Source organism: Amblyomma americanum, chromosome 5 (assembly GCF_052857255.1).
Source record: "Amblyomma americanum isolate KBUSLIRL-KWMA chromosome 5, ASM5285725v1, whole genome shotgun sequence".
Lineage (NCBI taxonomy): Eukaryota > Metazoa > Arthropoda > Arachnida > Ixodida > Ixodidae > Amblyomma > Amblyomma americanum.
In genome coordinates, this window is record NC_135501.1 from 185,265,929 (window position 1) to 185,291,646 (window position 25,718).

The 25,718-nt window shown below is 44.9% G+C and overlaps 2 protein-coding genes and 2 pseudogenes across 4 annotated transcripts in view; 2 read left to right on the forward strand and 2 right to left on the reverse strand.

Annotated features, from left to right (window-relative positions):
• LOC144133180 (phospholipase A1-like) overlaps nt 1-25,718 on the reverse strand; it is a 129,303-nt gene that overhangs the window by 30,734 nt on the left and 72,851 nt on the right. The gene's annotated exons all lie outside the window — the stretch shown is intronic.
• Nucleotides 1-25,718, reverse strand: part of LOC144133183 (THAP domain-containing protein 1-like) — a 57,410-nt gene that overhangs the window by 3,332 nt on the left and 28,360 nt on the right. Inside the window, exon 4 of one of the 2 annotated variants that reach the window (XM_077666073.1) lies at nt 24,096-24,211. The exons of the other annotated variant lie outside the window; for it this stretch is intronic. Within the exon in view, the coding sequence (XP_077522199.1) occupies nt 24,158-24,211 (54 nt within the window). The 3' untranslated portion in view covers nt 24,096-24,157. Of the gene's footprint in view, nt 1-24,095; nt 24,212-25,718 lie in introns of those variants that run through there. 2 annotated transcript variants of the gene reach the window in all.
• LOC144133184 (uncharacterized) lies at nt 2,370-14,336 on the forward strand (annotated as a pseudogene). The gene is made up of 6 exons (XR_013315004.1): nt 2,370-5,411; nt 5,789-5,866; nt 5,955-7,049; nt 7,310-7,426; nt 7,994; nt 12,748-14,336. The product of XR_013315004.1 is annotated as an uncharacterized LOC144133184 (transcript).
• LOC144133182 (uncharacterized) lies at nt 20,795-22,119 on the forward strand (annotated as a pseudogene).

Here is a 25,718-nt window from a genome sequence, read left to right on the forward strand (position 1 = left end):
TGGATTTTCCAGCCCTATACCAACGCCATCACCAGCCAGCAGCACATCATCTGGCCCACAAAAAAGGAAGAGGGGCCATGATAAGGCTTTCAAAAAAGAAGTAGGGATCCTAGGAGAATTGGCCTCCAAACGAGCCGACGCATCAGAACTGTTCGGGCTTTTTATGGGGGACAAACACAGACGATGCCCACAGCGTCTGCGAGGACAGTTCGAGATGGAACTTCTGCAAGTTGCAGCTCGTTATGTGGACAACGAATAAAGCTGTCAGTGAAGAACGGGGAGTTGGTGTATTTTGGAAAACGAATTTCGGCAAACAGTGAGAAAAGAAAATAGGTAAATATTTATTACAATGCAATTTTTCTTCTGAAGCCTGACATCTTTTTCCAGAAAAATAGTTACACAATATTGAGGCACTATTCTTGCACTTCTTCACAATTGGGTTCATCAATTTCTAGTAATTTCCACTGCTCCTGAACGACGTCGATCTTTGTGCGCCTCTCCCGCACCCGGCCATGAATTAGATCAAAGTGTTCGGGGGTCATTCGATAATATTTGAAGAACAGCTCTGGATCCTGTTCCCTCATAACCTGAAACTGCATATAACAAACACATTAGCTTCGGGGCTTCATTTCTCATCGCTAATGCTGGAAAGACAATTTGAAAAAATATTACTAGTGTATGGTACTCGCTCTCTTGCTTTCTTCTCAACCATGCAGGCCGCACCCAAATAGACCTCCTGACCTGCATTTGTTCTTGCTTCAGAATCAGCATCCCCCTTAATAGTATCAATGTCCTGTTCTGCTCGACAGAAAGCGGCCGACACTCCATTTTCTATGTCAAGTTGTTAGGGTGCCTCGATGCCTGCCCGCCGCGCCGCCGTTCAGGGTGGTGACAGCCTTTGTACCGCTCCGCGCCGCCGTTCGGCAGACGCGCCGCCATTTGGTTCGACGTTGCTGCCCGTTGCACGTGTCTCCCGTGCGGTCGACGAGTTCGTGAGGCGGCATTTTCGTGCTCTCGTGAGCAACCGATATTGAAAAGATTTTCGCACACGATCTTGCAGTGTAACAGTATTCTTATCGTTCACCCGTGGGTGGGTGAACAAGACAAGAGAATGACGGGCTGCTGCGTTCCGCTGTGCACCGGCTCATGGAAAAAAGGACTGCGGACTTTTCGGTTTCCCCGAGACCCTGAGAGAAGAAAGAAGTGGGAGGCTCAAGTGAAGCGGGAGAAGTGGAAAGAGACTGACACATCTAAGATATGCGAGGTATGTGATCGAAGCTTGCTTGTGCCCCGGAGTTTGATAGGGAAGTTGTCTAAGTTGGTCCGCCGTCGTTTAACGCGTAGCATTTCTTCTTCATACGTGACGTGTACAGAATGTGTCCGCGGTGGCTGTGCAGCCTATGTTTAGTGTACAGCCGCAAGTGTTATATCGTTGGATAGCTTATGTCCAGTATAACTACGCTGCGCTCATTAGAGGTTTCAATTAATTACTGCTAGCTAATTCTAATTAAATTGCTGTTTACGCAGCGTTATTTAGTCATATATTTTTGGAAAGCCTATGTAGGGAGACTTAGGTGCCTTCGGTAGTTTTCCCTTTACTGTGCTGTCTTGTTTGTTTGCAGCTGCAGGTGCGCATGCTTATGTCGCTCTACTTAGTGCGGGCAACGTGTCGCGACTCAGTGCACCTTCACTGCGATCCTGATAGCGGTACGTGAATAATCGCGGTGGTATAAGCCGAAAGTTCGATGATGCGAATTTGTTTCAGCATCCCAGTAAATAACCAAAAATGTTAGCAGTGATCAGCTCGGTGGTGCCAATATGACACTTTCGTGAATATAAGTGCCTCTGCATGATAGTTCAGAAGAGCCTGTCCCGCTTACTCTGTGTGCTTGTATGTGTGGTCTGCTTGTCTCTAAGATTGCTTCCGTGTTAACATTTTCTAGCGTCACTTTGAGCCTGACCAGTACGAAAATGCCAGACAAGACGGGCGGCGGCTGCTGAAGTCTACTGCAGTTCCGACTCTCTTTGATTGTAGACGTAAGTAATGATTTCTTGTGAGTCACTGTGTTGCTTCCAATTACAAGCGTTATGCGTATTGAATATGAATGCCTTCATTTCTCCATGCAGCGCAACCGAAACGCAGGAAACCTCCTGTGAGGCGATGAAGTTTAGCTGATTCTGCAACTTCAGCTACCGAATCATTTCAGTCGACAGATATTGCCTCACCCGGACCCTCATCTCCCAACGATCAGGAGCTAGACACAGGTGAACTCTGCATCAGCGATAGCACAGAAGAACAGGAACAGGAGGAGCACTGTGACATCCTGGATGTTGACTCACTGTCAACAAGCGAAATGCGGAAAGCTCTCCAGGCAGGACATGCAGAAGAAAAACTCTCAGCTTAAGGAAAGTCTGTCTGTCGCTAAAGAGAAGATGAGGACTGCTACGAGGCAAGCAGCCAAGCTGGAAACAAAGGTCACAATGTTGACTGCCAACTTGAAATATCTGAACGAAGACCAGAAGACAGCTCTAGAAAGGCAGGATAGAACATGCCGCACGTGGAGTGCCGACACAGTAAAAAAGGCACTGCAACTCAAGTTCGCCTGTGGAAGTACAGGTTATGACCTCCTCATAAAGCAAGGCTACCCCCTGCAATCACGGCGCACACTATGTAGAAGATTGCAGCATCTGTCTTTCAAGCCTGGCGTGCTGCATGAAATATTGTCTGCAATGCAAACAAAAATATCTTCAATGAAAGATATCGAAAAAGATTGCATACTATTTCTTGATGAGATGGAAATCCGGAGTGGGATAGGACTTGACCGTGGCAACGATACTCTGCTTGGAAGGATAACATTGCCTTCATCTGACCAGCCAGCAAAGCATGCGCTTGTCTTTATGGTGGGTGGCACAAATACCCATTGGAAACAATTGCTTTTCATTACACAGGTGCTTACGTCAGTGGAAATGTGCTCAAGGACTTCGTATTCCACCTTATCAAGCTCTGCACAGACATTGGCCTTCGTGTGCGGTGTGTCACTTCTGACATGGGAAGCTCCAACCGCGCGATGTGGAGGTCACTGAACTTAAGCAGCTCTCGCAACGCTGTTACAGTGTCCAGTGTGCCGCATCCCTTCATAAGCAACGAGACACTACATTTTATGCCAGACCCTGCCCATGTGCTGAAGAACGTGAGGGGACATTTTGTTCGGAAAGATCCGATGCACCTGAGTAGCGAGATAGTTTCACGGTTCAACTTACCGACAACTGAAATAACAGTCGAACACGTTGAGGCTCTTTTGAACTTAGATAGCGATCAGCTACAAGTTGCACCTAATTTAACCCATGTGCATGTGTCCACTGGGCACTTTACAAAAATGAAAGTAGGAATAGCTGTACAATTATTTAGAGAGTCGCCTGCAGCTATTCGGTATTATATCGAGCAGCGGCTACTACCGCCTGAAGCTGAGACAACTGCGTGGTTTCTTGAACTGATCTCAAAATGATACTCCCTGATGACAGCTCGCCACCCAGTTGTGGCTCTTAGCTTCATGAATGAAGAGAAATACAGGGAAGCAATTTCAGTGCTAAACCTCACTGTTGAGATCATTAATAGCCTAAGCATTGGTGTGAAGAAGGTATGGAAGCCATGCCAGGCAGGTGTTATGTCGACGAATATTATTTTGCAGCTGCACATTTTTCTCCTGAAGGAATGTGGATACAAGTTTGTATTAACAGGACGGTTTGCACAGGACTGCCTGGAGAACTTATTCTGTTATAAGAATGTTGAAACCAGTCCCGAGTCCATATGACATGAAAAATGCCATAAAGATTCTTTCCGTGAGCCAGTTCTTGAAAGTGCCAAAATCCACCAGTTATGACACTGATGCAGTGAGTACCTCGTAGACATTTTTTCTGTGGAAATTAGGCACGTACAGCAAGAAGTCCCCGTTGACGTAAATGATTTTGATTTTGAAGATCTTGAGCCTCTTTGTCATATTGAAAGCAACATTGTGGCCCATCTAGCAGGGTTTCTGGTGAGGCCACTGCTGTCAACTGTAACTTCTTGTGCTGTGTGCGCAAATACGCTTAGTGAAGAAGTAGGAGAGGAACATGCTCTTGTGCAAATGAAGGAATATGTGAGTGGTGGAAAGAACCTTACTTACGTTAGTCGTGGAGTACTGAGCCTCGTTGAAAGCTGGGAGAGTGCCTTCAAAAAGTTTTCTGAGGAAAGTGACATATGCCGATTGAAAAGCCCCATGAAAACTTTGAGGCGCATCCTGGAAGAATGTGTACCTCCTTTTTCGGTGCACTGCAGTGACCACCCCACTCTGAACAAAAGACTACTTGAGCGCTTTGTAACGCTGAGGCTACGCATCTATTTGCGTTGGCTGATGCAGCCTGATGATTCATGTGACGGATATGGCAGCAAGACAGTCGCTGGTGCTAACCTTGAATAAAATTTATTTTGCAAAGTCTATATACATTTTCGCAAGCTACTTGTTTTCTGTAAACCTCACTGAGTGCATGAAACGACCGCTGTTATTAAAAACACATTTAAACCTCCGCATTTGCTTTAGAGATATGATTATGCAGAGTGCTATTATGCCACCAATACACTAATTGGAAGCTCAAAATTGTAGCTCATGTGTAATCTAGACTCATTGTGTACAGGATCACTGTGAAATAAAAATACGGCCGGGACTCTGTGATATAAGGCCGTGAACTGCTGTTAAACGCAGCAAACGAAACATGTGCTTCAAAGTTTCGAGGGAGCCTACCAACACGTGAACAGAAAAGCGTTGTGTAATTTCACAAACGGTTTTGTCAAAAAATTTTTCCACCGTCCAAACGAAATAATATTGCGACAGTGAAAACTCAATTAACATTCCGACTCGCCAATCGCCTCTCCTCGTAACACCGCAGCGCTCTGCCAACATGACTACTGTGCTTTTTTACAACAGAATATGAGCTCTGCATTTCAGCACGAAAGCATAATTCCACACATGCCAGAAATTTTCAGCTTCCGATGCGATTGGTGAGAATCCTGCCCTCTGCAACGACAGCTCGGCGGGCGCGCGAGGCACTTCTTCAAACCAAAATGGCGGCGCCGCGGGGCTGTCACCACCCTGAACAAGACGTCTAGTGTGACGGCTAGGAAGCAGTCTACATGTCCATGGCTGCGTTCCAATAGTCCCAAGTAGACGGCTACTTAGACGTCTAGCCGGACAGCCGCCATCTTGGGACGCGTTCCATTTCTCGGCGAAGCAGTCTCATAAGACTGCTTCGCCGAAGTCAACATCGATGCAGGCTAACTTGCTGTCTAAAGATGGCGGAGCTGATGTACGGGGATGAACGAGCCGTGCTCTTGCGGGCGTCGGACTGTACACGGAGTATAGTAAAGGAAAAATGTGAGTCATTTCATTATGTTAACTGGTACGCAAACTAGTGGCTAATTAATCTTCGTGGATGTGCGATTCCTAGCAGTGAATCACGCAGGAGAAAATCGTGCAGTTGAGAGCTTTGCTACAGCAGCGGACGCTGTAGGTCTGTTTACGTGATCCGGCATCTGACGATGCCGGATCTTAATTAGCACCTTGATTTTAGAGAATACTCGTCGCTGTCGTTGGTTTCCTCGACGGGCGTTAAGACGGCTGGCGTGACGGTTAACAAATGTGTTCTTCTGTTGCTGTATTAGTTACATCAACTCTTTCGCGTGCATTCCTTTTTATCTCTACACTCTGAGAGCAAATACACCGGCATCTTGCGAATTGATCTGTCTTTGCAGGATTAAAGATCGCTGCTGTATTTAGGTCTCTCGCTGTCTCCGAGTGCCACGTACGGCAGACAGCAGGTTTAATGTCACGTATGTGTTCTCCTGTTGTAGTGTATATTAACCGTATCGCATTTCGCGCATATTGATTAGTCTTTCGTATTCTTTCTTATGTTTACAGGACCGTCTGGACGAGCACGTTCGAGGAGCATGTACAGTTTAGCATCAATAATAAAAGAATAATCGCATATCTCTTTAGCGTCGTCTTCTGAGAGCGGCCCCGTCTGCTACAAGTAGACTGACCGATAGGCACATCCACCAGTCCGGTTTACGCGCAGTCATTGCAGAAGAAATGTGTAAACTTGTTGAAAACACGGTTTAATTTATCGTTATTGCTCAGTTTGTGAAAAATAGTAGTACAACTGTTCATAAGCTTTAGTTACATTATTATGCCGCGAGGCGACTTGCTGAACAAGGAAAGCGACTACGATCCTGCCGGGCGCGCATCTTTCCCCGACTCTGATTTTTCGGCGGATGACATAGCAACACTAGTTATGGACTTCGCTGTCAAGTCTGGGCTGTCGTGGACGCAGATAGAAAGCCTTATGAAGTTTGTTGGCTTCATACTAAAGAGGGATGATCTTCCCGACACGAAATTTCACTTCAAGAATTTTGCTGGAATTTCGCTGAACACCCTCACGTTTCATTATTATTGCCCAGACTGCATGCGTCTGCTGGGCGAGTGTGAAGGCGATCCAAAGAAGCGGAAAGATGTTCATCTGACATGTATGCAGTGCGACCAGAGGTGTTCAGGGAGTACTCTCGCTGCGCAGGGCAATTTTTTTGTCAGCTTGCCAGTGGAGCAGCAGCTTTCATCGATGCTATCATCAAAAGAAATTGCCAGAGCTCTGATGACCTCCTTAGAGAGGATATCTCAGCCTCGCGACACTGCCCTCAAATGTGACATAACAGATGGGGAGTTGTACACGAAGCAAAGAGAGGAGCTTGGCCTCGGCACAATGGACTTAACGATGACGATGAGTTCCGATGGATGCCCACTGTTTAACTCCTCAAAGTATTCAATTTGGCCTGTGCAGATGGAAATTAACGAGCTGCCCCAAGTCTGCGGTACAGAAGTCTGACAATCTCCATGCTTTGGTATGGCCAGTCCCATCCTGATATGATTCTCATGCTTATGGCCTTTACAAAGCAGATGAGGGTGCTTGGCGACACTGGGGTGAAACGGACCTGTGATGGCAAGACTTTCTACTCAAAGGTAATATTGTTCACTCGGTATATTTTGTTTCAGTAGTTAGACGCTAGGGCAGCCAGCCAACCTGTTTTACAACTAATCTTCAAGAGAGTAAATTTCAGCATTACCTTCAAATTCTTTATATGCTTTATCTCCAATTAGCAAAAACAAAGGCTTTCAAAAAAGAAATCAAGCACAGAAACAGCACTGCACATTGAATATTGAAGAACTGAATCATTGTTCATTGCAAACTACAAATGTGGTTTGCTTGATTCATCTTGCAGGTGCACTGCCTTAACTGTGTTGCTGATGCACTGGCTCGTGCACTCATGCAAAATATGGTGCAATATAATGGCTACTTTGGGTGCGGCTGGTGCTTGCACCCAGGAAAATCCATTGAAGTTAAGAACACAGTGTACAGTCCAGCAGGATCTCTCGTGTAGTAACAGGCTGAGTGCTGCACATCCTTCAGCTCTCAGACAGCTTGTCGTCACCTCCCATTATCCACTTTGCCTTTGTGAACTCTGGCGCCCATAATATTTCATTACTTCTGGCTTGGGCATTCTCTTTTTGTAGGCCACATCACAACAGCATGTTGTGCTGTGCATGTGATGCATTTCAATTTTTGTTTACACTTACTTGGGTCAAACTTACTATCACTGAATTCAGTAAGTTCTCCAGCAATAAATAGAGTAACAAATTGAAAAAGATTTGCAGCTGTTTTACTTTGCTAATATGCTGATTTGCATAACACAGATCAGAGCTGTGTGGAGGTTAACGAAATGAGTTGGACAACGCAGCGAGCCATGGAAAAAAAAAATGATAGGTGTAACGTTAAGAGACCGGAAGCGGGCAGAGTGGGTGAGGGAACAAACACGGGTAAATGACATCCTAGTCGAAATCAAGAGGAAGAAATGGGCTTGGGCAGGGCATGTAATGCGAAGGCAAAATAACCGCTGGTCCTTAAGGGTAACGGAGTGGATTCCAAGAGATAGTAAGCGTAGCAGGGGGCGGCAGAAACTTAGGTGGGTGGATGAGATTAAGAAGTTTGCAGGCAAAGGGTGGATGCAGCTGGCAAAGGACAGGGTTAATTGTAGTTAGTTAGTTATATTGATTTTAATGGCGCAAAAGCAACTTAGGCTATGATGCGCCAAACACACGGTTAGAGCTTTTGTTAAAGGTTACGCTTTTTATATCTAAAGTTTGTATAAAACATTGGCTTCTCTGAGAAATTTAAAAACGCTAGAAAAATCAACCAGTGCTTGATCTCCTAAAAGTAACCTGGGGTGTAGTGGGATGTATTCATTGTACAATGTTGTGAAATATTTTTTCCTCAGTTGTTCCAGTTTTTTGCATACAATTAAAATGTGGTTTACCGTGAGTTCATCGCCACACATTTCGCAGAGAGGTTTGCCTTTTTTTGTCAGTAAGAAGTTGTGAGTAAGGTGTGTGTGTCCAATGCGTAGTCGACACAAAATAACTTCTATGAAACGCTCCTGATGTGTACATGATCTCCATTCTCCCAAAACAGGTTTTATAGAATGTAGTTTGTTGTTTGTTTGTTTGTCCCATGCAATCTGCCACTTATTCCTGAGTTCACTGTGCAGTAATTTAGAAAAATCCCTCTGTGGTATGTTAACTTGTTTTATATGGCCAATTCTAGCTTGTGCTGCGCAAGCATCTGCTCTCTCATTACCTAAAATTCCAACATGACTAGGGACCCAGCAGAATATAATGTTATGTTTTTGCTTTGTAATTTTAACTATGTTATGTATGATTTTTCCTATTATGGGTTCAGCAGCATTTGTAGAATGCAGCGCTTTTAGCATACTGAGTGAATCGGTGTAAATGATGCTATTTTTTATGTTTTGTTTTACTATTTGTTCTACAGCTACAAAGATGGCATAACACTCCGCAGTAAATACCGATGCATACTGTGGCAATCGTATCATTTTTTCATTTGTTCCTTGAATTACTGCACTTCCGACATGACTTTCTGTTTTTGAGCCATCAGTGTAAAATTCGGTGTAAGTGTCATATTTTTCTTGTAGTGCAAAGAACTCTTGCAGTATGTGCTCGTGTGGTATTTTCTCTTTGTTTAAGTGTGTCAATGTGAAGTCACATACTGAAGGAAGGCTGTACCATGGTGGTAGATATTCATGTCTTTGTGCAATATTAGGTAGGGCGTCCAGCACTGCTAAGTCTTCACATTTATCTTCAAAGCGCATTATTAGTGGCCTGATAAAATGTGGTTTATTATTGAATAATCTCCTAGATGGGCACTTGGTAACAATGGGGTAGCAGAGATGTTTAGGGAGAGAACGGGGTTTTAGGATGTACGTGCATGTTAGTGTGACTCTTCTATCCTCTAGTGTGGGCTCATTAGCTTCAACGTAAAGACTCTTTACCGGGGATGTTCTATAAGCTCCAGTTGATAGGCGCAAACCAAGATTATGAACAGGGTCCAGTCGTTTCAAGTAGGATGTTCTTGCCGAACCATATACCACACACCCGTAGTCCAGCTTGGAGCGCACCAAAGAGCGATATATTTGCAATAGGCATGCTCTATCGGACCCCCACCGTTTTCGCGAGAGTACCTTTAATACATTGGGGGCTTGGGATGCTTTCTTTTTCAGGTTGTTAATGTGTGACAGAAATGCAAGTTTCTTGTCAAAAGTGACGCCTAAAAATTTATGTTCCTGTTTGACTGGCAGTGTGGTTTGATTCAAGCACAGATTGGGATCGACCTGTAGGCCTCGTCGTAATGAGAATAAAACAGCTACTGTTTTTTGAGGGGAGAACTTGAATCCATTTTTCTCTGCCCAAGCAGCCAGTTTATTTAGTGTTATTTGTATTTGTCTCTCGCAGGACAGTATGTTGGAAGAAGTGTATGCTATCTGTATGTCATCTACATAAACTGAATACATTACGGACTTAGGTATTACTTTGGCCAAGGAATTCATTTTTACTATAAAGAGTGTCGTACTTAAAATGCATCCCTGGGGTACGCCATTCTCTTGGGCGAATGTCGTTGATAGAGTTGCTCCCAGACGGACTCTGAATGTGCGGTTAGTCAGGAAGTCGTTCAAGCAGTTCAGCATCCTGCCGCGGATCCCTAGATCTGCTAGGTCATGGAGGATGCCGAAGTTCCACGCGGTATCATATGCCTTCTCCAAATCGAAGAAGACACCGATACAGTGCTGTTTGTGGATGAACGCCTCTCGGATGGTGTTTTCTAGGCGGACAAGGTGATCAGTGGTCGAGCATGCTTTCTTAAATCCACATTGATGTAAATCTAAGAGTCAACGAGATTCAAGTGTGAAGGTCAGCCTAATGTTTACTATGCTTTCGAAAGATTCAGCGATGCAGCTGGTGAGGGCTATCGGTCTGTAATTGTTAGGACTTGTTGGTTGTTTTCCGGGTTTCAGGAAAGGTACTATTATTGCTTTCTTCCACTCCTCAGGTATATTCCCAGTTGTCCATATTTTGTTAAAGAAGTTCAACAATGCCTGCACGGCAGCCTCAGAGAGATGGGCGAGCATAGCGTAATGCACATTATCTGGGCCTGTTGCTGTCTTTTTACCACAAGATAATGCCCTGATCAATTCCTGGAGTGTGATGGGTTGATTGTAGTCCTCGTGCATACCTGCTGCAAATGGAAGTTTTTGTTTTTCTGCTATTGCTTTGTACTTCTGGAACGTGTTTGTGTAATTGGACGAACTGGAAACTTCAGCAAAATGCTCACCTAGTATGTTGGCCTGTTCATCTAATGATGTTTGTGTCCCGGGTGTAGTCAACAGAGGAAGTGTGAAAGGGGTATGGTCACTACTGAATCTTCGAACTTTTTCCCACATTTTTTTTGAGGTTATTGAGCTGTTTATAGAGGACACATATTTCTGCCACGAGGATTTCTCGGCATTTCTCCGAACGAATCGCGCTCTGGCCTTTGCTCTCTTAAAGGCAATCAAGTTCTCCGCTGTGGGATACCGACGCAGAGAGCCCCAAGCTTTATTTTGTTGTTTTTTTGCCAATGTGCATTCTTGTGTCCACCATACTTTATGTTTTTTGTGTACGAGTCCTGTTGTTTGTGTTATGGCTAGTGTAGCGGCCAATATTATGCATGTAGTAAATTTTCCATTAATTTCGTCTATGCTGAGATCTTCACAAAATTCTTTTTCTAGTGTGGCACTTGCTGTAAAAAGTGACCAGTCGGCGAGGTGAAGTTTCCAGCGCCGTGGTCTTGTGGGGATGACTGCAGTAGACGATGAGAGGCTGATAATAGGTAGGTGATCACTTCCCAGGGGGTCATTTAAAACATCCCATTTAAAATCGTTAAAAAGCGATGGTGATGCGAAAGCTAAATCGAGAAAGCTCATTTTTGCCGAGCTTGGGCAACAATAAGTTGCTTTTCCTGTATTTAAAAGACAGATGTTATTTGAGAGGATAAAATCTTCGATTGTTTGCCCCCTAGAGTCGCAGAGCTCGCTTCCCCAAAAAGGGGAGTGAGCGTTAAAATCCCCAACTACCAGATATGGCTCTGGAAGTTCATCTATCAATTCTTCTAGATCATGGACTGTTAGTGTAAAATGTGGAGGAATGTATACGGAACAGATTGTTAGTGTTTTATAGTTGACGATGCTGACTGCAACCGCCTCAAGTTTTGTATTGCGCTTGATTTCTCGAGCAGGGACGCCGCTTTGGACGACAATTGCGACGCCTCCTGAAAGTCGATTTGCCTGCTCGCGATCGCGTCTAAAAGTTTGATAATGTTTCAGGATATGCACATGTTGTGGACCAAGATTGGTCTCCTGAAGACATAAAACTATGGGTAACATTGACCCTAAAATATGTGTTATGTCACTATAATTCCGCATAAGTCCTCTGCAATTCCATTGAATTAAAAAAGCCATGCTTGTGTTTTTGAGTGAAAATGAAAGGAGATTTACTTATGTGGTGGGCCCGTTATGAGGGGCCTGTCTTTTTTCCGCTCAAGAGAGCTGTTCCGCCTCTCTAGTGGAGGTGGAGTGGGTGCTGTATCCATCACCTCAACAGAGGTGCTGGAGAACCGCGGAGGGCCCGCGGTTGTGTTAGTTTCAGGCCTCTCCCGACGGAGGGAGGTCCTGCGGGATGCCGACCCATGGACCGGCGCTCCCTGCTTTGAGGGTGGCAGAGCAGCCTTCGCTGTCCCTGCCTGGGGCGTGGATGGCTCTGCCACTGGCTCTGTGAAAGCAGCCTTGGCAGGTGCCGTAGAGCTGTGTGGTGCTACGCCCCCGCGCACCACATCAGCGAAGTTGGGTTTTGCTGTGAAAGAGAATGTGTTCGTAAGCGCAAAACGCCTCCTTGCTTCTTTGAATGAAATGTTTTCTTTTGTCTTTATGGTAATTATTTCCTTTTCTTTTTTCCAGGACGGACATGCCCTGGAGTACGCTGCATGGTCTCCTTCGCAGTTTGCGCAGCGCAGTGCTGCGTCACATTCCTCAGAATGCTGGTCTTTCGAAGCGCATTTCGCGCAGGTTTTGCAGCCGCGGCAACTTTGTGAGCCGTGGCCAAACTTTTGACAGTTGAAACATCGGCGGGGATTGGGTATATAATGTCTGAGACAGGGGAGAGGCCTTTGCCCTGCAGTGGATGTAGTAAGGCTGATGATGATGGTGATGATAGATGCATGTGCTTTACTTATATTTGCCTTATACTTATATATGTATTAAAATTTACTCAACAGGGACAGTCAAGTACCCTACCAGTGCCACTGCCTTTCCCGACAGAACCAAGGACTCTGTCATGAGTGACATGAAGAAAGCGCATGACAGTGGTATACATAAGCGTGGTGTGAAGGGACCATCTCCACTAATTAATTTGCCAGCATTCGACATTGTGTGGAGCTTCAGCCCCGATTACATGCATTGTGTGCTGCTTGGTGTGACACGCCAGGTTATGGAGTTGTGGCTTTCCAGTGTTGGTGCACCATACTACATTGGATCGCCACAACTCCTGCAAGAGATTGATGAGCGGTTGTGTCGCATCAAGCTGCCACAGTGCATTCCACGTCTGCCACGATCAGTTGGCTCCTGTATTTCAGTCTTGTATGCGTAGATGGCATATTGCCAGAGCGCTACCTCACCCACTTCAGTCTTTTAGTGAAGGGTACCTTTCTACTACTTCAAGACCGTGTATCAAGCAGTGACATTGCCACGAGCACTGACTGCCTAGTGCAGTTTGTTGTTGGCATGCAGTTTCTCTATGCTGAGAAAGACATGATGTCAAATGTTCACCAACTCCTCCACATCCCAAAAAGTGTTGTGCTCCAGGGGCCACTTTGGGCATTCTTGTTTCTGCTTTGAGGCAAGCATGGGCAGGTTGAAGGGCCTTATTACGTCAGCAAAGGGTGTGCCTCATCAGATTATGACATGGGTGATGATGGCACACACACTGAATGCTTGCAAGGCAGTTGCAAGCTCGCATGTTCAGACCTTCCTCAAATGTAGCATGCCTAAGGAGGAACCTGTAGCCATTCTTGGGAAGCCAAGATTGGTAGAAGGCCCTCTCCGTACACTGATTGAGAAACAGGTTCCTGATCAGATCAATGGCCCTGTTGTGGAGTATGACAGAGTACGCATCTCTGGCCACATTATTCCACAGCGAGCACTACAGCAGGCCAGAAAAAACTGACTGCACAGCAGTAAGACTGCCAAACAATGTATGTGGGAAAATTCAAAACATTGTGTCCTTTGGTTGCACTGGCACAGAAAAAGCCTTCACAGTTTTCAGAAATTGTGTAGCAACTACTTCATTTGGCACTGCTCACATTACAAAGGTTGAGAGGTGGTGCTCACTGAAAGTCATTGAAGTCGATGCAAGTGCAGTGCCATGCTTGTGGGTACAGTGTCATGGCAATTTTTTTTTTGTAATCTTGTGAATCGTTTCAGATCTTGAGTTGCTTTCAGAGTTATTGTTGGCATTAAAGTATCATCACATAAAGGGCAGTCAACAGCTTTGTGTAACTTATAAGGGGGAATCTGATTGCGTGGGTTTTCTGTGTTCGGTTTACATTAGGTAAATAATTCTAATAAACCTTAATCTATTTTTGCTAGCATCCTATATGAGCCATAGTGCCCATAAGTAATGGGCTAGGTGCGTTGGCTTCCACATTTGGTACTTTTTGTTTCTTGTTAATGGTACTGAAAAATGTGAAAATTAGTTCTGTGCTCATGGCTTTCATGTTTCTGTGTTGATTTGCACCATGTTGACTTGGTCATAATTGAACAAATCATAATTCATCTTAAGGTACCTGCCGCCTGCTGTTTTATGCATTTTTTTTCATGATTTATTGATGCTGTGCCTGCTTCACTTTCTGAAATGTTTGATTTTTTGACTGACTGCCTAGTGCAGTTTGTTGTTGGCATGCAGTTTCTCTATGCTGAGAAAGACATGATGTCAAATGTTCACCAACTCCTCCACATCCCAAAAAGTGTTGTGCTCCAGGGGCCACTTTGGGCATTCTTGTTTCTGCTTTGAGGCAAGCATGGGCAGGTTGAAGGGCCTTATTACGTCAGCAAAGGGTGTGCCTCATCAGATTATGACACGGGTGATGATGGCACACACACTGAATGCTTGCAAGGCAGTTGCAAGCTCGCATGTTCAGACCTTCCTCAAATGTAGCATGCCTAAGGAGGAACCTGTAGCCCTTCTTGGGAAGCCAAGATTGGTAGAAGGCCCTCTCCGTACACTGATTGAGAAACAGGTTCCTGATCAGATCAATGGCCCTGTTGTGGAGTAGGACAGAGTACGCATCTCTGGCCACATTATTCCACAGCGAGCACTACAGCAGGCCAGAAAAAACTGACTGCACAACAGTAAGACTGCCAAACAATGTATGTGGGAAAATTCAAAACATTGTGTCCTTTGGTTGCACTGGCACAGAAAAAGCCTTCACAGTTTTCAGAAATTGTGTAGCAACTACTTCATTTGGCACTGCTCACATTACAAAGGTTGAGAGGTGGTGCTCACTGAAAGTCATTGAAGTCGATGCAAGTGCAGTGCCATGCTTGTGAGTACAGTGTCATGGCAATTTTTTTTTTGTAATCTTGTGAATCGTTTCAGATCTTGAGTTGCTTTCAGAGTTATTGTTGGCATTAAAGTATCATCACATAAAGGGCCGTCAACAGCTTTGTGTAACTTATAAGGGGGAATCTGATTGCGTGGGTTTTCTGTGTTCGGTTTACATTAGGTAAATAATTCTAATAAATCAATCTATTTTTGCTAGCATCCTATATGAGCCATAGTGCCCATAAGTAATGGGCTAGGTACGTTGGCTTCCACATTTGGTACTTTTTGTTTCTTGTTAATGGTACTGAAAAATGTGAAAATTAGTTCTGTGTTCATGGCTTTCATGTTTCTGTGTTGATTTGCACCATGTTGACTTGGTCATAATTGAACAAATCATAATTCATCTTAAGGTACCTGCTGCCTGCTGTTTTATGCATTTTTTTTTCATGATTTATTGATGCTGTGCCTGCTTCACTTTCTGAAATGTTTGTTTGATTTTTTGGAGTTTAACGTCCCAAAGCGACTCGGGCTATGAAGGCAGCTGTAGTGGAGGGCTACGGATAATTTCGACCACCTGGGGTTCTTTAACGTGCACTGACATCACACAGCACACGGGCCCAGGTGCAGTGGTCGCATTTCGATGGAGGCGAAATGCTAGAGACCCGTGTATTGTGCAATGTCGGTGCACGTTAAGGAACCCCAGGTTGTCGAAATTATCCGGAGCCGTTCACTATGGCGTCCCCCACAGCCTGAGTCGTGTTGGGATGCTAAACCCTATAAAACCTGTACCTGAAATCCTTTGTAAATTAAAACTTTTGATTCAGCACTGGTGCACGTAGTTTATTTTCACTTTTTTCCAGCTTCGCATCATACTCTCCTGCTCCTGTGATCAGTGCACTGGCTGCCTGCGTGCAATTTTGACCTCTTTGCAAGGTCGGTCAAATCCTACAAATTTGTATGGCTTTAGTGCCCTACTGGAAATTACTGAATTTTTTCTTTTTCTGGTTTTGGGGGGAAGGCAGTTAAAAACTATTGCACTTGTAATGAAAGCTGGTTCACTTTTCGCTGGAGCATTTATTTCCACGTGAATTGAACTGAACTGCAAGTTATACCTGTCTCAGTTGGCTGCATGGCAAGTCTTCTATCCTATCAGTGTATAATTTACTGATGACAGTAAATCATAACAGATAGGTTATGATTTAGGATTTCTACCCGATAACTGAATGCACACCTAGGGGCTGGTCCTCTCATTAGTTGTAGCCTCCTACATGGCTCTTGATGGATGCCGACTCAATGCTAAATACATCCTTAACCAGAACTACGTTTCAGTAATTCAAGATATTAAACTTGACACTTCCAGTTCAAACCAACTGGAACCAGTTGGCTCCCAGCTGGGCCAGTTGGCTCCCAGCTGGGAACCAGTTGACTTCAACTGGTCAGCCAGCTGGCTTCTAACTGGAACCATTTGGATTGTAACTGGCCCAACTGAAACCAGTTGGGTTTTCAAATGGTCCAGTTAAAACCAGTTGGATTTTCAACTGGTCCCGGTTAAACATTTTCACCTGGAGCTCCTCGCGCTAGAAGCTCATTCACGAGATAATCGTGCGACCAGGTCTGCTTAGGAGCCTTGGACCAAGACACCGTATTCGCATATCAAAAGACATATTTATCAAGACGACGCGAAATAGCCCGTCAAAAAAAACCAATGGGTCCAGTTGGAAAATTTTCAGTTGAAACCAATGGGTCGAAAACCAATTGTGTTTTCGCCACCCATTGGGCTCGACCAATTGAGCCCAACTGGTGCTTTCAATTAGAAATAATTGGTCATCCAACCAGAGCAAATGGCCCACCAATTGAACGCAATTGGCATACCTATTCGGCTCAAATGGTTTGAATGGGTCAGCAAAAAAAAAAGAAAATTTGAGTTGAATTGGAATCAATTGGCCTTTCTTCTATGGCTGCTGTGAGACTGCTGCAAACATTTATACAAGGCAATTGAAATTATAACTACACGTCGTTATGAAAATCAAGGGAGACCAACAAGCACATTACAAACATATAGTCAAACACTATAGCAACACAAGTTCTAAATGTATATCCACAGAACACACTTTTACAGTCAATTATATACCCCACTCATGAGACAGACAGCTGGAGACAGTGGCGGGTGAACATTAAGCAAAGCTATCTAATTTAAGAACGCCCGTGGTGATGGTAGAAGTGATGAAAATAATTCAAGAGATTAAGCTGCTAATATCTCTTTTACAAGAACCTAATTAGCCTAGTGTCCTGTTTTATAGCCAGCTAAATATATATACAGAATGAAGGACATCACTGACTTACACTTAGATTTTCCAACAGGATCGCCCATTTGGAAGCAACTGGAGTTTCCAGTTGGGAGATCAGCTTCCAATTGGTTTTCTTGGTTCCAACTGGGAGCCCAATTGGTTTCAAATGGTTCCAGTTGGCGATCCAACTGGGACTGCCGATACCAATTGGAACCTCACAAACCAGTTGGGTAATCCAGTTGGAAACAGAACCAATTGGAATGTCCAAATGGGACTAGGGAAACCAAGTTGACTACCCAGTTGGATTCATGAGCCCAACTGGCTGACCAATTGGGTCCAACAGGTTTCAACTGGAACCAAATGGTATGCCCAACTGGACCCATTGGTTTTTTTTTTTTGACTGGGGTGCCACACTGAGGAATACGGACGCTATAGATCTGAGAGGCGTCCGAAACGCTAAACAAGAAAGGCATTACACAACTGATGTGCAGAGCAAGACGGTTGGTAGGACGCCGGCTGGCGGGGCGGCGACGGCACATGGGGTTGTTTCTTGGGGGCAGACCATGTTCCACGACTGCCACGTTCGTGATCGCAGCGAGGAGCAAGCAGTGAGCTGCCACGAACCTGCTCGCGCGATCGCATGCGCTGGCTCACGCGGAACACTGGACGAGGCCACGTTCACATGAACACGTGCAGAGACTCCGATTTGTCTTTGCCTCTGCTCCACACATCACGCTAACTGAAAATTGGTTTTTGGGGAAAAGAAATGACGCAGTATCTGTCTCGCATCCCGGCGGACACCTTAACCGCGCCGTAAGGAAATAGATAAAGGGAGTGAAAGAAGAAAGGAATAGGTGCTGTAGTGGTAGGCTCCAGAACAATTTAGACCACCTGGGGATCTTCGACATGCACCGACATTGCACAGCACACGGGCGCCTTTACGTTTCGCCTCCATCGAAACGCTGCCGACGCGGTCGGGTGCGTTCGAAACCTAAACGGCATTTAGGATAACGCTCATTTCAAACCTAAATGCCATTCGTCTGACAGACTCATGACAGCCACATGTCCGGGGTTCTCCTGAAGTGGTTGCACGAAACGCCGGCGTCTTAAACTCAGAGTCCACAGGTCCCTGAATCGCGACGAACCACGGCCAGCACGACCCTCTGCCAAGCACCAAAACGCGCATGATGCCTGGCTTTGTGTTCCACTGTCCTACATCTCAGGGGTATTTTTTTTTCTGCGATGGAAAAGTGTAAATGGGCCGCAGCCATAGCTGAACTGCCAGACGGGTGCGCACATATCTCTGTGCGCCTGACTCAATGTGGACACGAGAGGACGTGACTCATTCACTGACTCATTTCTAGATGAAATAAAACAGATGAACAGTGCTGTTTATGCACAAAAGCGTCCCTTACATAAGATTCAAAGGCAACGAGCTGGTCAGTAGTTGACCGGTTCGCCCTAAATCCATCTTGGTGCTGGTCAAGAAGACCGCTGAATTCAAGGCAATGCACAAGGTGACGATTGATCGTTTTTTCAAAAAGCTTACTTACACAGCTTGTTAGGGCAATTGGCCGATAACTGGCCACAAGTGTGGCTTCTTTGCTTTAATACCGGGATTATAATCACTTCTTTGCAGGCTTTTGGAAGACGTCCAGTAGCCCATATCTAATAAACAGGCACAGGACAGTTTCAAGGATTTCTTCATGAAGGTGTCTGAGCACTCGATATGTGACCATGTTGAGTTGCCACAAGTTCTTAAGACAACCTTAGCTCTTGTAAAGTAAATGATCTAGTGTAGCCTCCCACAGATGGCGTTTTTTTTATAACTGGTTTCCACTCCTCAGCTAGGTTGTACCGCAAGAAGGAATCTGTACACCCAGCTAAAAGTGGATTCAAAGTGTCTGCTTAGTGCATCTGCTTGGTGCTCCAATGTATCACCAGCACTGCTAACAAGAGGAATTTGATGTGTACTATGCCCTTTGTGTGCTTTTAGCCTACTGTACAGTTTACCAACTTTCCCATTTGGATATACGTCGAGCACGTCTGCCGTTTGCTTCTGCATGCTTTAAGTTTATTAAGTTGTGACCCGTAGCATAACAGTGGAATTTTGACCATGGATTATTTTGGCCTTGTCGAGGTTTCTTGGACTACACATTCCACCATGGTCTTCCTTTGTTTTTTATTCTACCTGATGTCTGTGGAATGGATTTCTGCAAGGATTGAGATTCATCTATACCTCGGTCTGTAATTGATGAACAGGGCAATGCTGATAGTTCCTGGAACATCTGCCAAACAGCAATTTGTTCTTTAAACTTCCTAGGATTATTTGCCGTCGGGTTATCTTCTGTGTATTTTAAAGAAATGAGAAAGTGGTCATTTCCACAGAGATTTTCAGTAGTAGCTGCCAAGAGCATTGGAGAACCAATAGCAATGTCTATCGCTGTGCATGAGTTGTGTGTTGCATTAAAGTATGTTGGTTCTTTTTTATTCAATACACATGAGCCAGACAATAACAGGAATACTTCGATTAGCGCTCCTTGAGAATTTGCTCTGGTACTTCCCCATAATGGGTGGTGAGCGTTAAAATCGCAAACCAACAGGAGTGGCTCAGGAAGCTGATAGAGTTCATCAGTGGACAGACGATGATCTGGCGGGATACATAGGGAACATACGGTTATTACTCTGCCAAAAGTTAGGGCTCGTATTGCCACTGCCTCTAAATCAGTAGCCAGTGGAAGGAACTGAGGGAATTGAATTCTGAACCACAACAGCAACAAAACTTGATGAGTGTGCACTGCCTTGCCTGTCCTTCTGGTATACTATGCAATTTTTTAGAAACTTTGTATGCATTGGGTTTAAGTGTGCTTCCTGCAGTAAAGTATGTTTGGTTGATACTGCGCGAAAATTTCAAATATGGCATCCAGGTTCTTAAGCAGATCTCGGCAGTTTCAATAGATAATGCTCTCGACAGCCATAGTTGTTAGTGAGGAAGCGAATACTGGTGGGAGCTATTTAGATGTCGCCACCTTTATCAGGCGACTTGACTGGCAGATGTCTTTTCGGTTTAAGGTGGCCTAAAAAACTCTGCCTTTCTTTGGGGGACTACTTCAGCGCCTCCAATGCTGAGGATCTCAGTGTTGCCTCCATTGCTTCTGGTGAAGACGCAGGAGATGTGTGTTGTCCTTTTCCCCAGACACGGTGATGCCACGCACGACTAAGCGCGGGTGCTCGGGTCTGTGGTGACACACTACTCATCATCCCCCTGTGGGGATGTCCCTGCAGATGCTCGGGAAACCCGTGGTGTCCCCACTCACCAACGTCTGCAAGCTGCAGATGCCCGCCTTCAGGGAGGGGGAAGACAGAGGCTGTGTAAATGGCCCCATTGCATTTTTGAGGACGCTTCATTGCAAAATCTGTGGCTGGAATGTGTAGATGTACATGCTTGTAAAAAAGTCTTGGATGATATTAGTGTTGAAGTTTATTTTTTTTCTGCACAGGTACACTGAGAGCAAAGGGGCTCAAGAACATCGAGAGTGTGGCCTGCGGCTTTTCATGTCAGGCCATTTACAGAAGTTGATATTTTCAGCTGAAGACATGGCAGAGACTGTGGTGAAGGCACAAGTGCTAGCATCTATGGCAACACGGACAGGATATAATGTTGAGGTCAAGTTGCTTAAATGTGATGAAGAAGCGATAAGCGGCAATTGTGCATGTATTGCTGGGAAAGGCAGAGTATGTAAACATGCGTGCTGTGTTTTGTATGGGCTGATGCATATTGCACAGCATGATCTTACTATTGAACCAGATGCCATGACATGCACTGAAGGCGAGCGTCAGCAGTACAATCCACGAGACCCTAAGAAAGTAACTGAGAAATTCAAGCACATTGTTTTTTCTAAGGGCACCACTGAAAGACTCAGCGACGCACCAAGGCATCACAAAAGAAGAGCAGTGTCCTCATCACCATTGAGAAGTGAGGACATGGATTTGTCCGCATTGCACCTTATAAACCTGCATGGCAAGTTGAAAGCAAGCAAACTTTATTGCTTCGCAGATGTCCTGGAAGCCAATGACTTAATGCCAGCAAATCGAAAAAAAGCTAAAGTTCAGACCCCGAAGATGTGCCTGGACTCCCTGCAAGGTGGCTGGAGTGAGCTAAACAGGGGACGCTTTGTTGTCATACACACAGGAAGAAGTTGAAGCCTTAGAGGCAGCCACAGGATTTTAAAGTGGTTGCCTCCTTTGGCATAGATACAAGGAGGGCATCATTACAGCATCACTGACACATTGAGTGAACACTTGGGTCAAAACATGCCAAACAAAAATGGGACCACATGATGATCGAAGGCTCACTGCTGTTGTAATGGGAGGGAAAAAATTTAGGTCATTTTCTATGAAGCGGGGACTATTGTGCGAGCCCGAAGCCCGACGACCCTTTCAGGACGAAAATGACGCACATGTGGAGCTGGAAGTTAGTGCGACTGGCCGCTTCCTCTCTAGGGACCACAGTTTCCTAGCAGCAAACCGATATGGTCTAGTGAAATGCAAACAAATGCTGTGCACTGTGGCTACTAGAAATTAAAGTTCCTGTCAAGGTTGAAGACGTTGCCAAAACGCAGTTGTGTGATGGACAGCTAAAGAAAAGCAGCAAGTATTATACACAAGTGCAAGTCCAGATAGGTGTGACTGGCCTGGATTCCTGTGCACTCTTTGTGTACAGCAAAGAAAAGTGTGAGCCAAATTCTCGTGCCCTTTGACAATGGTTTCTTTGCAGAGGTAGTAAAACGTTGCAAATTTTTTGCTACCATGCATCACACTGAATTTTTGTAAAGAGATGAATACTGCTGTTTTTTTTCCAATCTTTCTTGTGTACTTGCCTGTGTTCAGCACAAATATTGATCAGCAGCATTATGGATCTGGGAGGACACGGTTAGCTGTCAAGAAGCTACCTTGTAATTAAAGTAGCTTAACTGACCCCTGCAGCTATGCTTGTAAAGCATCTATCTTTGTATTGTGGGCACTCACAAACAGCATTTGTATGTAGGCATAGGTGTACTGTCAACCAATGAAAACCATGGATCATGATGAAGACATGTATGAGCATACTGGCACGGCCTTCCATTGCAAACATGAAGAGCCTGTTATGGTTGCTGAGTGGTTAGGGCACTTGACTATTGACCCGAGAAACCGGGCTCAAACCTGGCTGCTGCAGAAGCACTCAGAATGAGGTGAATCACAAGGCACTTATATACAGTGCAATGTCAGTGCCCATTTAAGAACCCCAGTTGGTCAAAATTATTCTGCAGCCCTTAACTACAGCGTCTCTCATAGAGTGAGCTGCTTTGGGACATTAATCTCCATAAATCAAATTAAAAAGCAAACACTGAGAAAGTACACAGCCACTGCTTCAGTTAATTAGTGGCGCAAACAAGTTGTGATCTCACTGATACTGCCATGCCCTTGTAGAGGTGATGTCGTCCGGATGCTGATTATGCTATGCTCCAGTAGAGGTGACACAACAGTGCAGCTAGCAGACTCCATTTCACAATCTCTACCTTCGCAGCGAATAGGAGCAAAATCAGCACTGGCAGGATGGTTTACTCAGCTCAGCCACAGCTGCAGTGCCGCCGGCACTTGTGAGAAAGGGTGTACATCACACTACATACATGCTAGTGCTTTGAAACCTCAATGTTTCGAACGGAAGTAATTCAAACTTTTCGATAATTTGAACCATACTGTTTGACCCTTCCCGGCCTTCCGCCATGTTTGATTACAACAAAAGGTAATGGCTGTTGCCTTCTGGAAGGAGAAGCAGAAGGTGAACATTCAACTGGAACTTCAGTTAATTTGAAATGTGGTGGCATCCCTGTGTGGTTCTTGATTTAATGAGCTTTTACTTCACATTAGTTCTGTTTTATAAAAAAAGCTGCAGTTCCTTCATTTTACTATGTCACACAGTTCAGTAGTAGACAAAGCGTTTTGTTGGACTAGTTGGTTCATGGCAGACAATAACGAAGAGTTGAACAAGAATTAGCAGACAAGAAGTGGAAAGATGAGGAAACTGCTCTCTCCTGACTGTTATTGCACTGTTTACCATACCCTGGTCTGTAAACAGACAGGCAGCTTTCTTTAATGACAGAAATATACTGACGGCATAGTCAGCTGGAATTCATATTAGTGAACATCACCACAAAGAAAGCTTGTCTTATCTGCACAGGGGCACCACAGGCGACCAGCAGGTGGTGTCACGTGATGCAGCTGTGCCAAGGACATCTGGAGAGCAGACCACAAACAATGACTCCACAGAGTACTACATCGATTATGTGACATATCTTCCTGATGCCGTCGACGAGCACACATTTTATGCTGCTCAGGTACCAGAAGACCTAGGCAACGCTGTCACAGCTGTTGATGTGCTAGGAAGCCCACTGTCCTTCAACAGCACACAGTCAGATGCAGAGGATGGCCAGACAGCAACAGCAGCAGATGAAGAAGCTTCCATACAGAACGGCCACCAGCTGCAGGACCAGCTAACAGTGAACGAGGCTGCACCTATCAGCAGTAGCAGTCACCAGCAGCTACACACCACACCAGTCAGCAGCACACAGCGGCCACCAGCTGCAGGACCAGCTAACAGTGAACGAGGCTGCACCTATCAGCAGTAGCAGTCACCAGCAGCTACACACCACACCAGTCAGCAGCACACAGCGGCCATCAGCAGCAGCAACAGGGCAGCCTGCTGCGCTGCTGTGTTCTGCACTGCGGCAGTCACGGTCAATGCAACAGGCTGGGCGCCTACCGGAGGTGATCCAACTTAATCGCGAGAATGTTGAGCTGGAAACAGCTTCCCTACAAGCACAAAAAAAAGGCAGCTGAGACTTCAGGCAACAGCACAGACTTCAGCAGATGCAGTAACTAAGATGGTGCATGGAGCCAAACATTTCATTAAGTTAAATAATGCAGCTGTTAAAACAATTGAAAAGTTTGGCAGCCTAGCTGATGCACTAACAGAACTGACACGGGTCGAGACAGAACGTGGGAAGATAGATTTAGAAAACGCCAAACAAGAGCACAGACAGCGCCAGCGCTCACAAAATTTCAGTACAAATTAGAAACTTGGCACTGTGTGCCTTGGCGAGCACCATTACATTTGAAGTGTTAAGCTACAATGTTTTAGTTCTACCTTTCCTATGCATTTCCTTGTTTATATGTATTGCACACATATAAACAAAGACGAGAAGGGTACACAGCAAGTGCTTGTTGCATATCCTTCTTGTTCTTGTTTATATGTGTGCAGCACCCTCTGTTCATTATGACTGACCAACTCGCCCAACAATGCATTCTCTTAAGTACTGCATAATGTTTATTGTAAAGCATGTGCAACCAAAGTGGTGGCCTTGTGGTATAGTATCCGCCTCAAATTTGGGAGCTGCTGGGCTCGATCCCCTGTGCCGACGGGTACCCACCGGTTTTCCGATGAGTTCAAGATTTCCCTTTTATGCGCATAAGCAACTCAGGCTATCATGTGCCAAAAACATGGTATAATTTTAAAAATTGGGTGCCCTCAGCGACAGTCCTTGTCCGGAAAAGGACTCCGAGGAGCCCAACAAATCAAAACAAAGACCCCAGCCTTCTCAAGCCTGAGAAAATGGATGAGGTGCATCACAGAATGCGTCAATGCACAGGGTACGAATTTTTAGAATTAGTAGTTCTGTGATATTATATTTTGTGTAAGATCGCCGCTTCTTTCAGGAAACTAAGAACAGATGAAGCACCTATAAGTGGTTTATCACCTAAAAGTAATTTGGGGTGGAAGAGAATGCGTTCGTTGTAAAATACTGTAAAATATTTTTTCCTCAGCAGTTCGAGTTTTATGCACGAGAATAAGATGCGATTTACTGTGTGCTCATCTCCACATTTCTCACAAAAAGGTTTGTCTTGTTTTGTCACTAGAAAGTTGTGTTAGGTGTGTGTGTCCGATGCACAGGCGGTATAAAATTACTTCTATAAAACATTCCTGATGCCTACATGATATCCATTCTCCCAGAATAGATTTTACTAAATGTAGTTTTCTTCACTGTTCTATGTAGACTGCCGTTTTTCTTAATTTTTACTAACTTTATGCAATTTGCATAGGGTAAATTTACAGTCCTGACTTCCTTATGGCGAGCTTGACCGCGCATGCGTCAGCTCTCTCGTTTCTGCCAATTCCAAGATGGCATGGTATCCAACAGAGCTTAATTTTATGTCCTTCTGTTTCAGCAGTTATGTTATGTATTATATCTCCTTTTAAAGGTTCTCTGACAATGAAAATCTATCCCCTATTTATTGCTCCTCCTGCAATTCCACCAAGGCT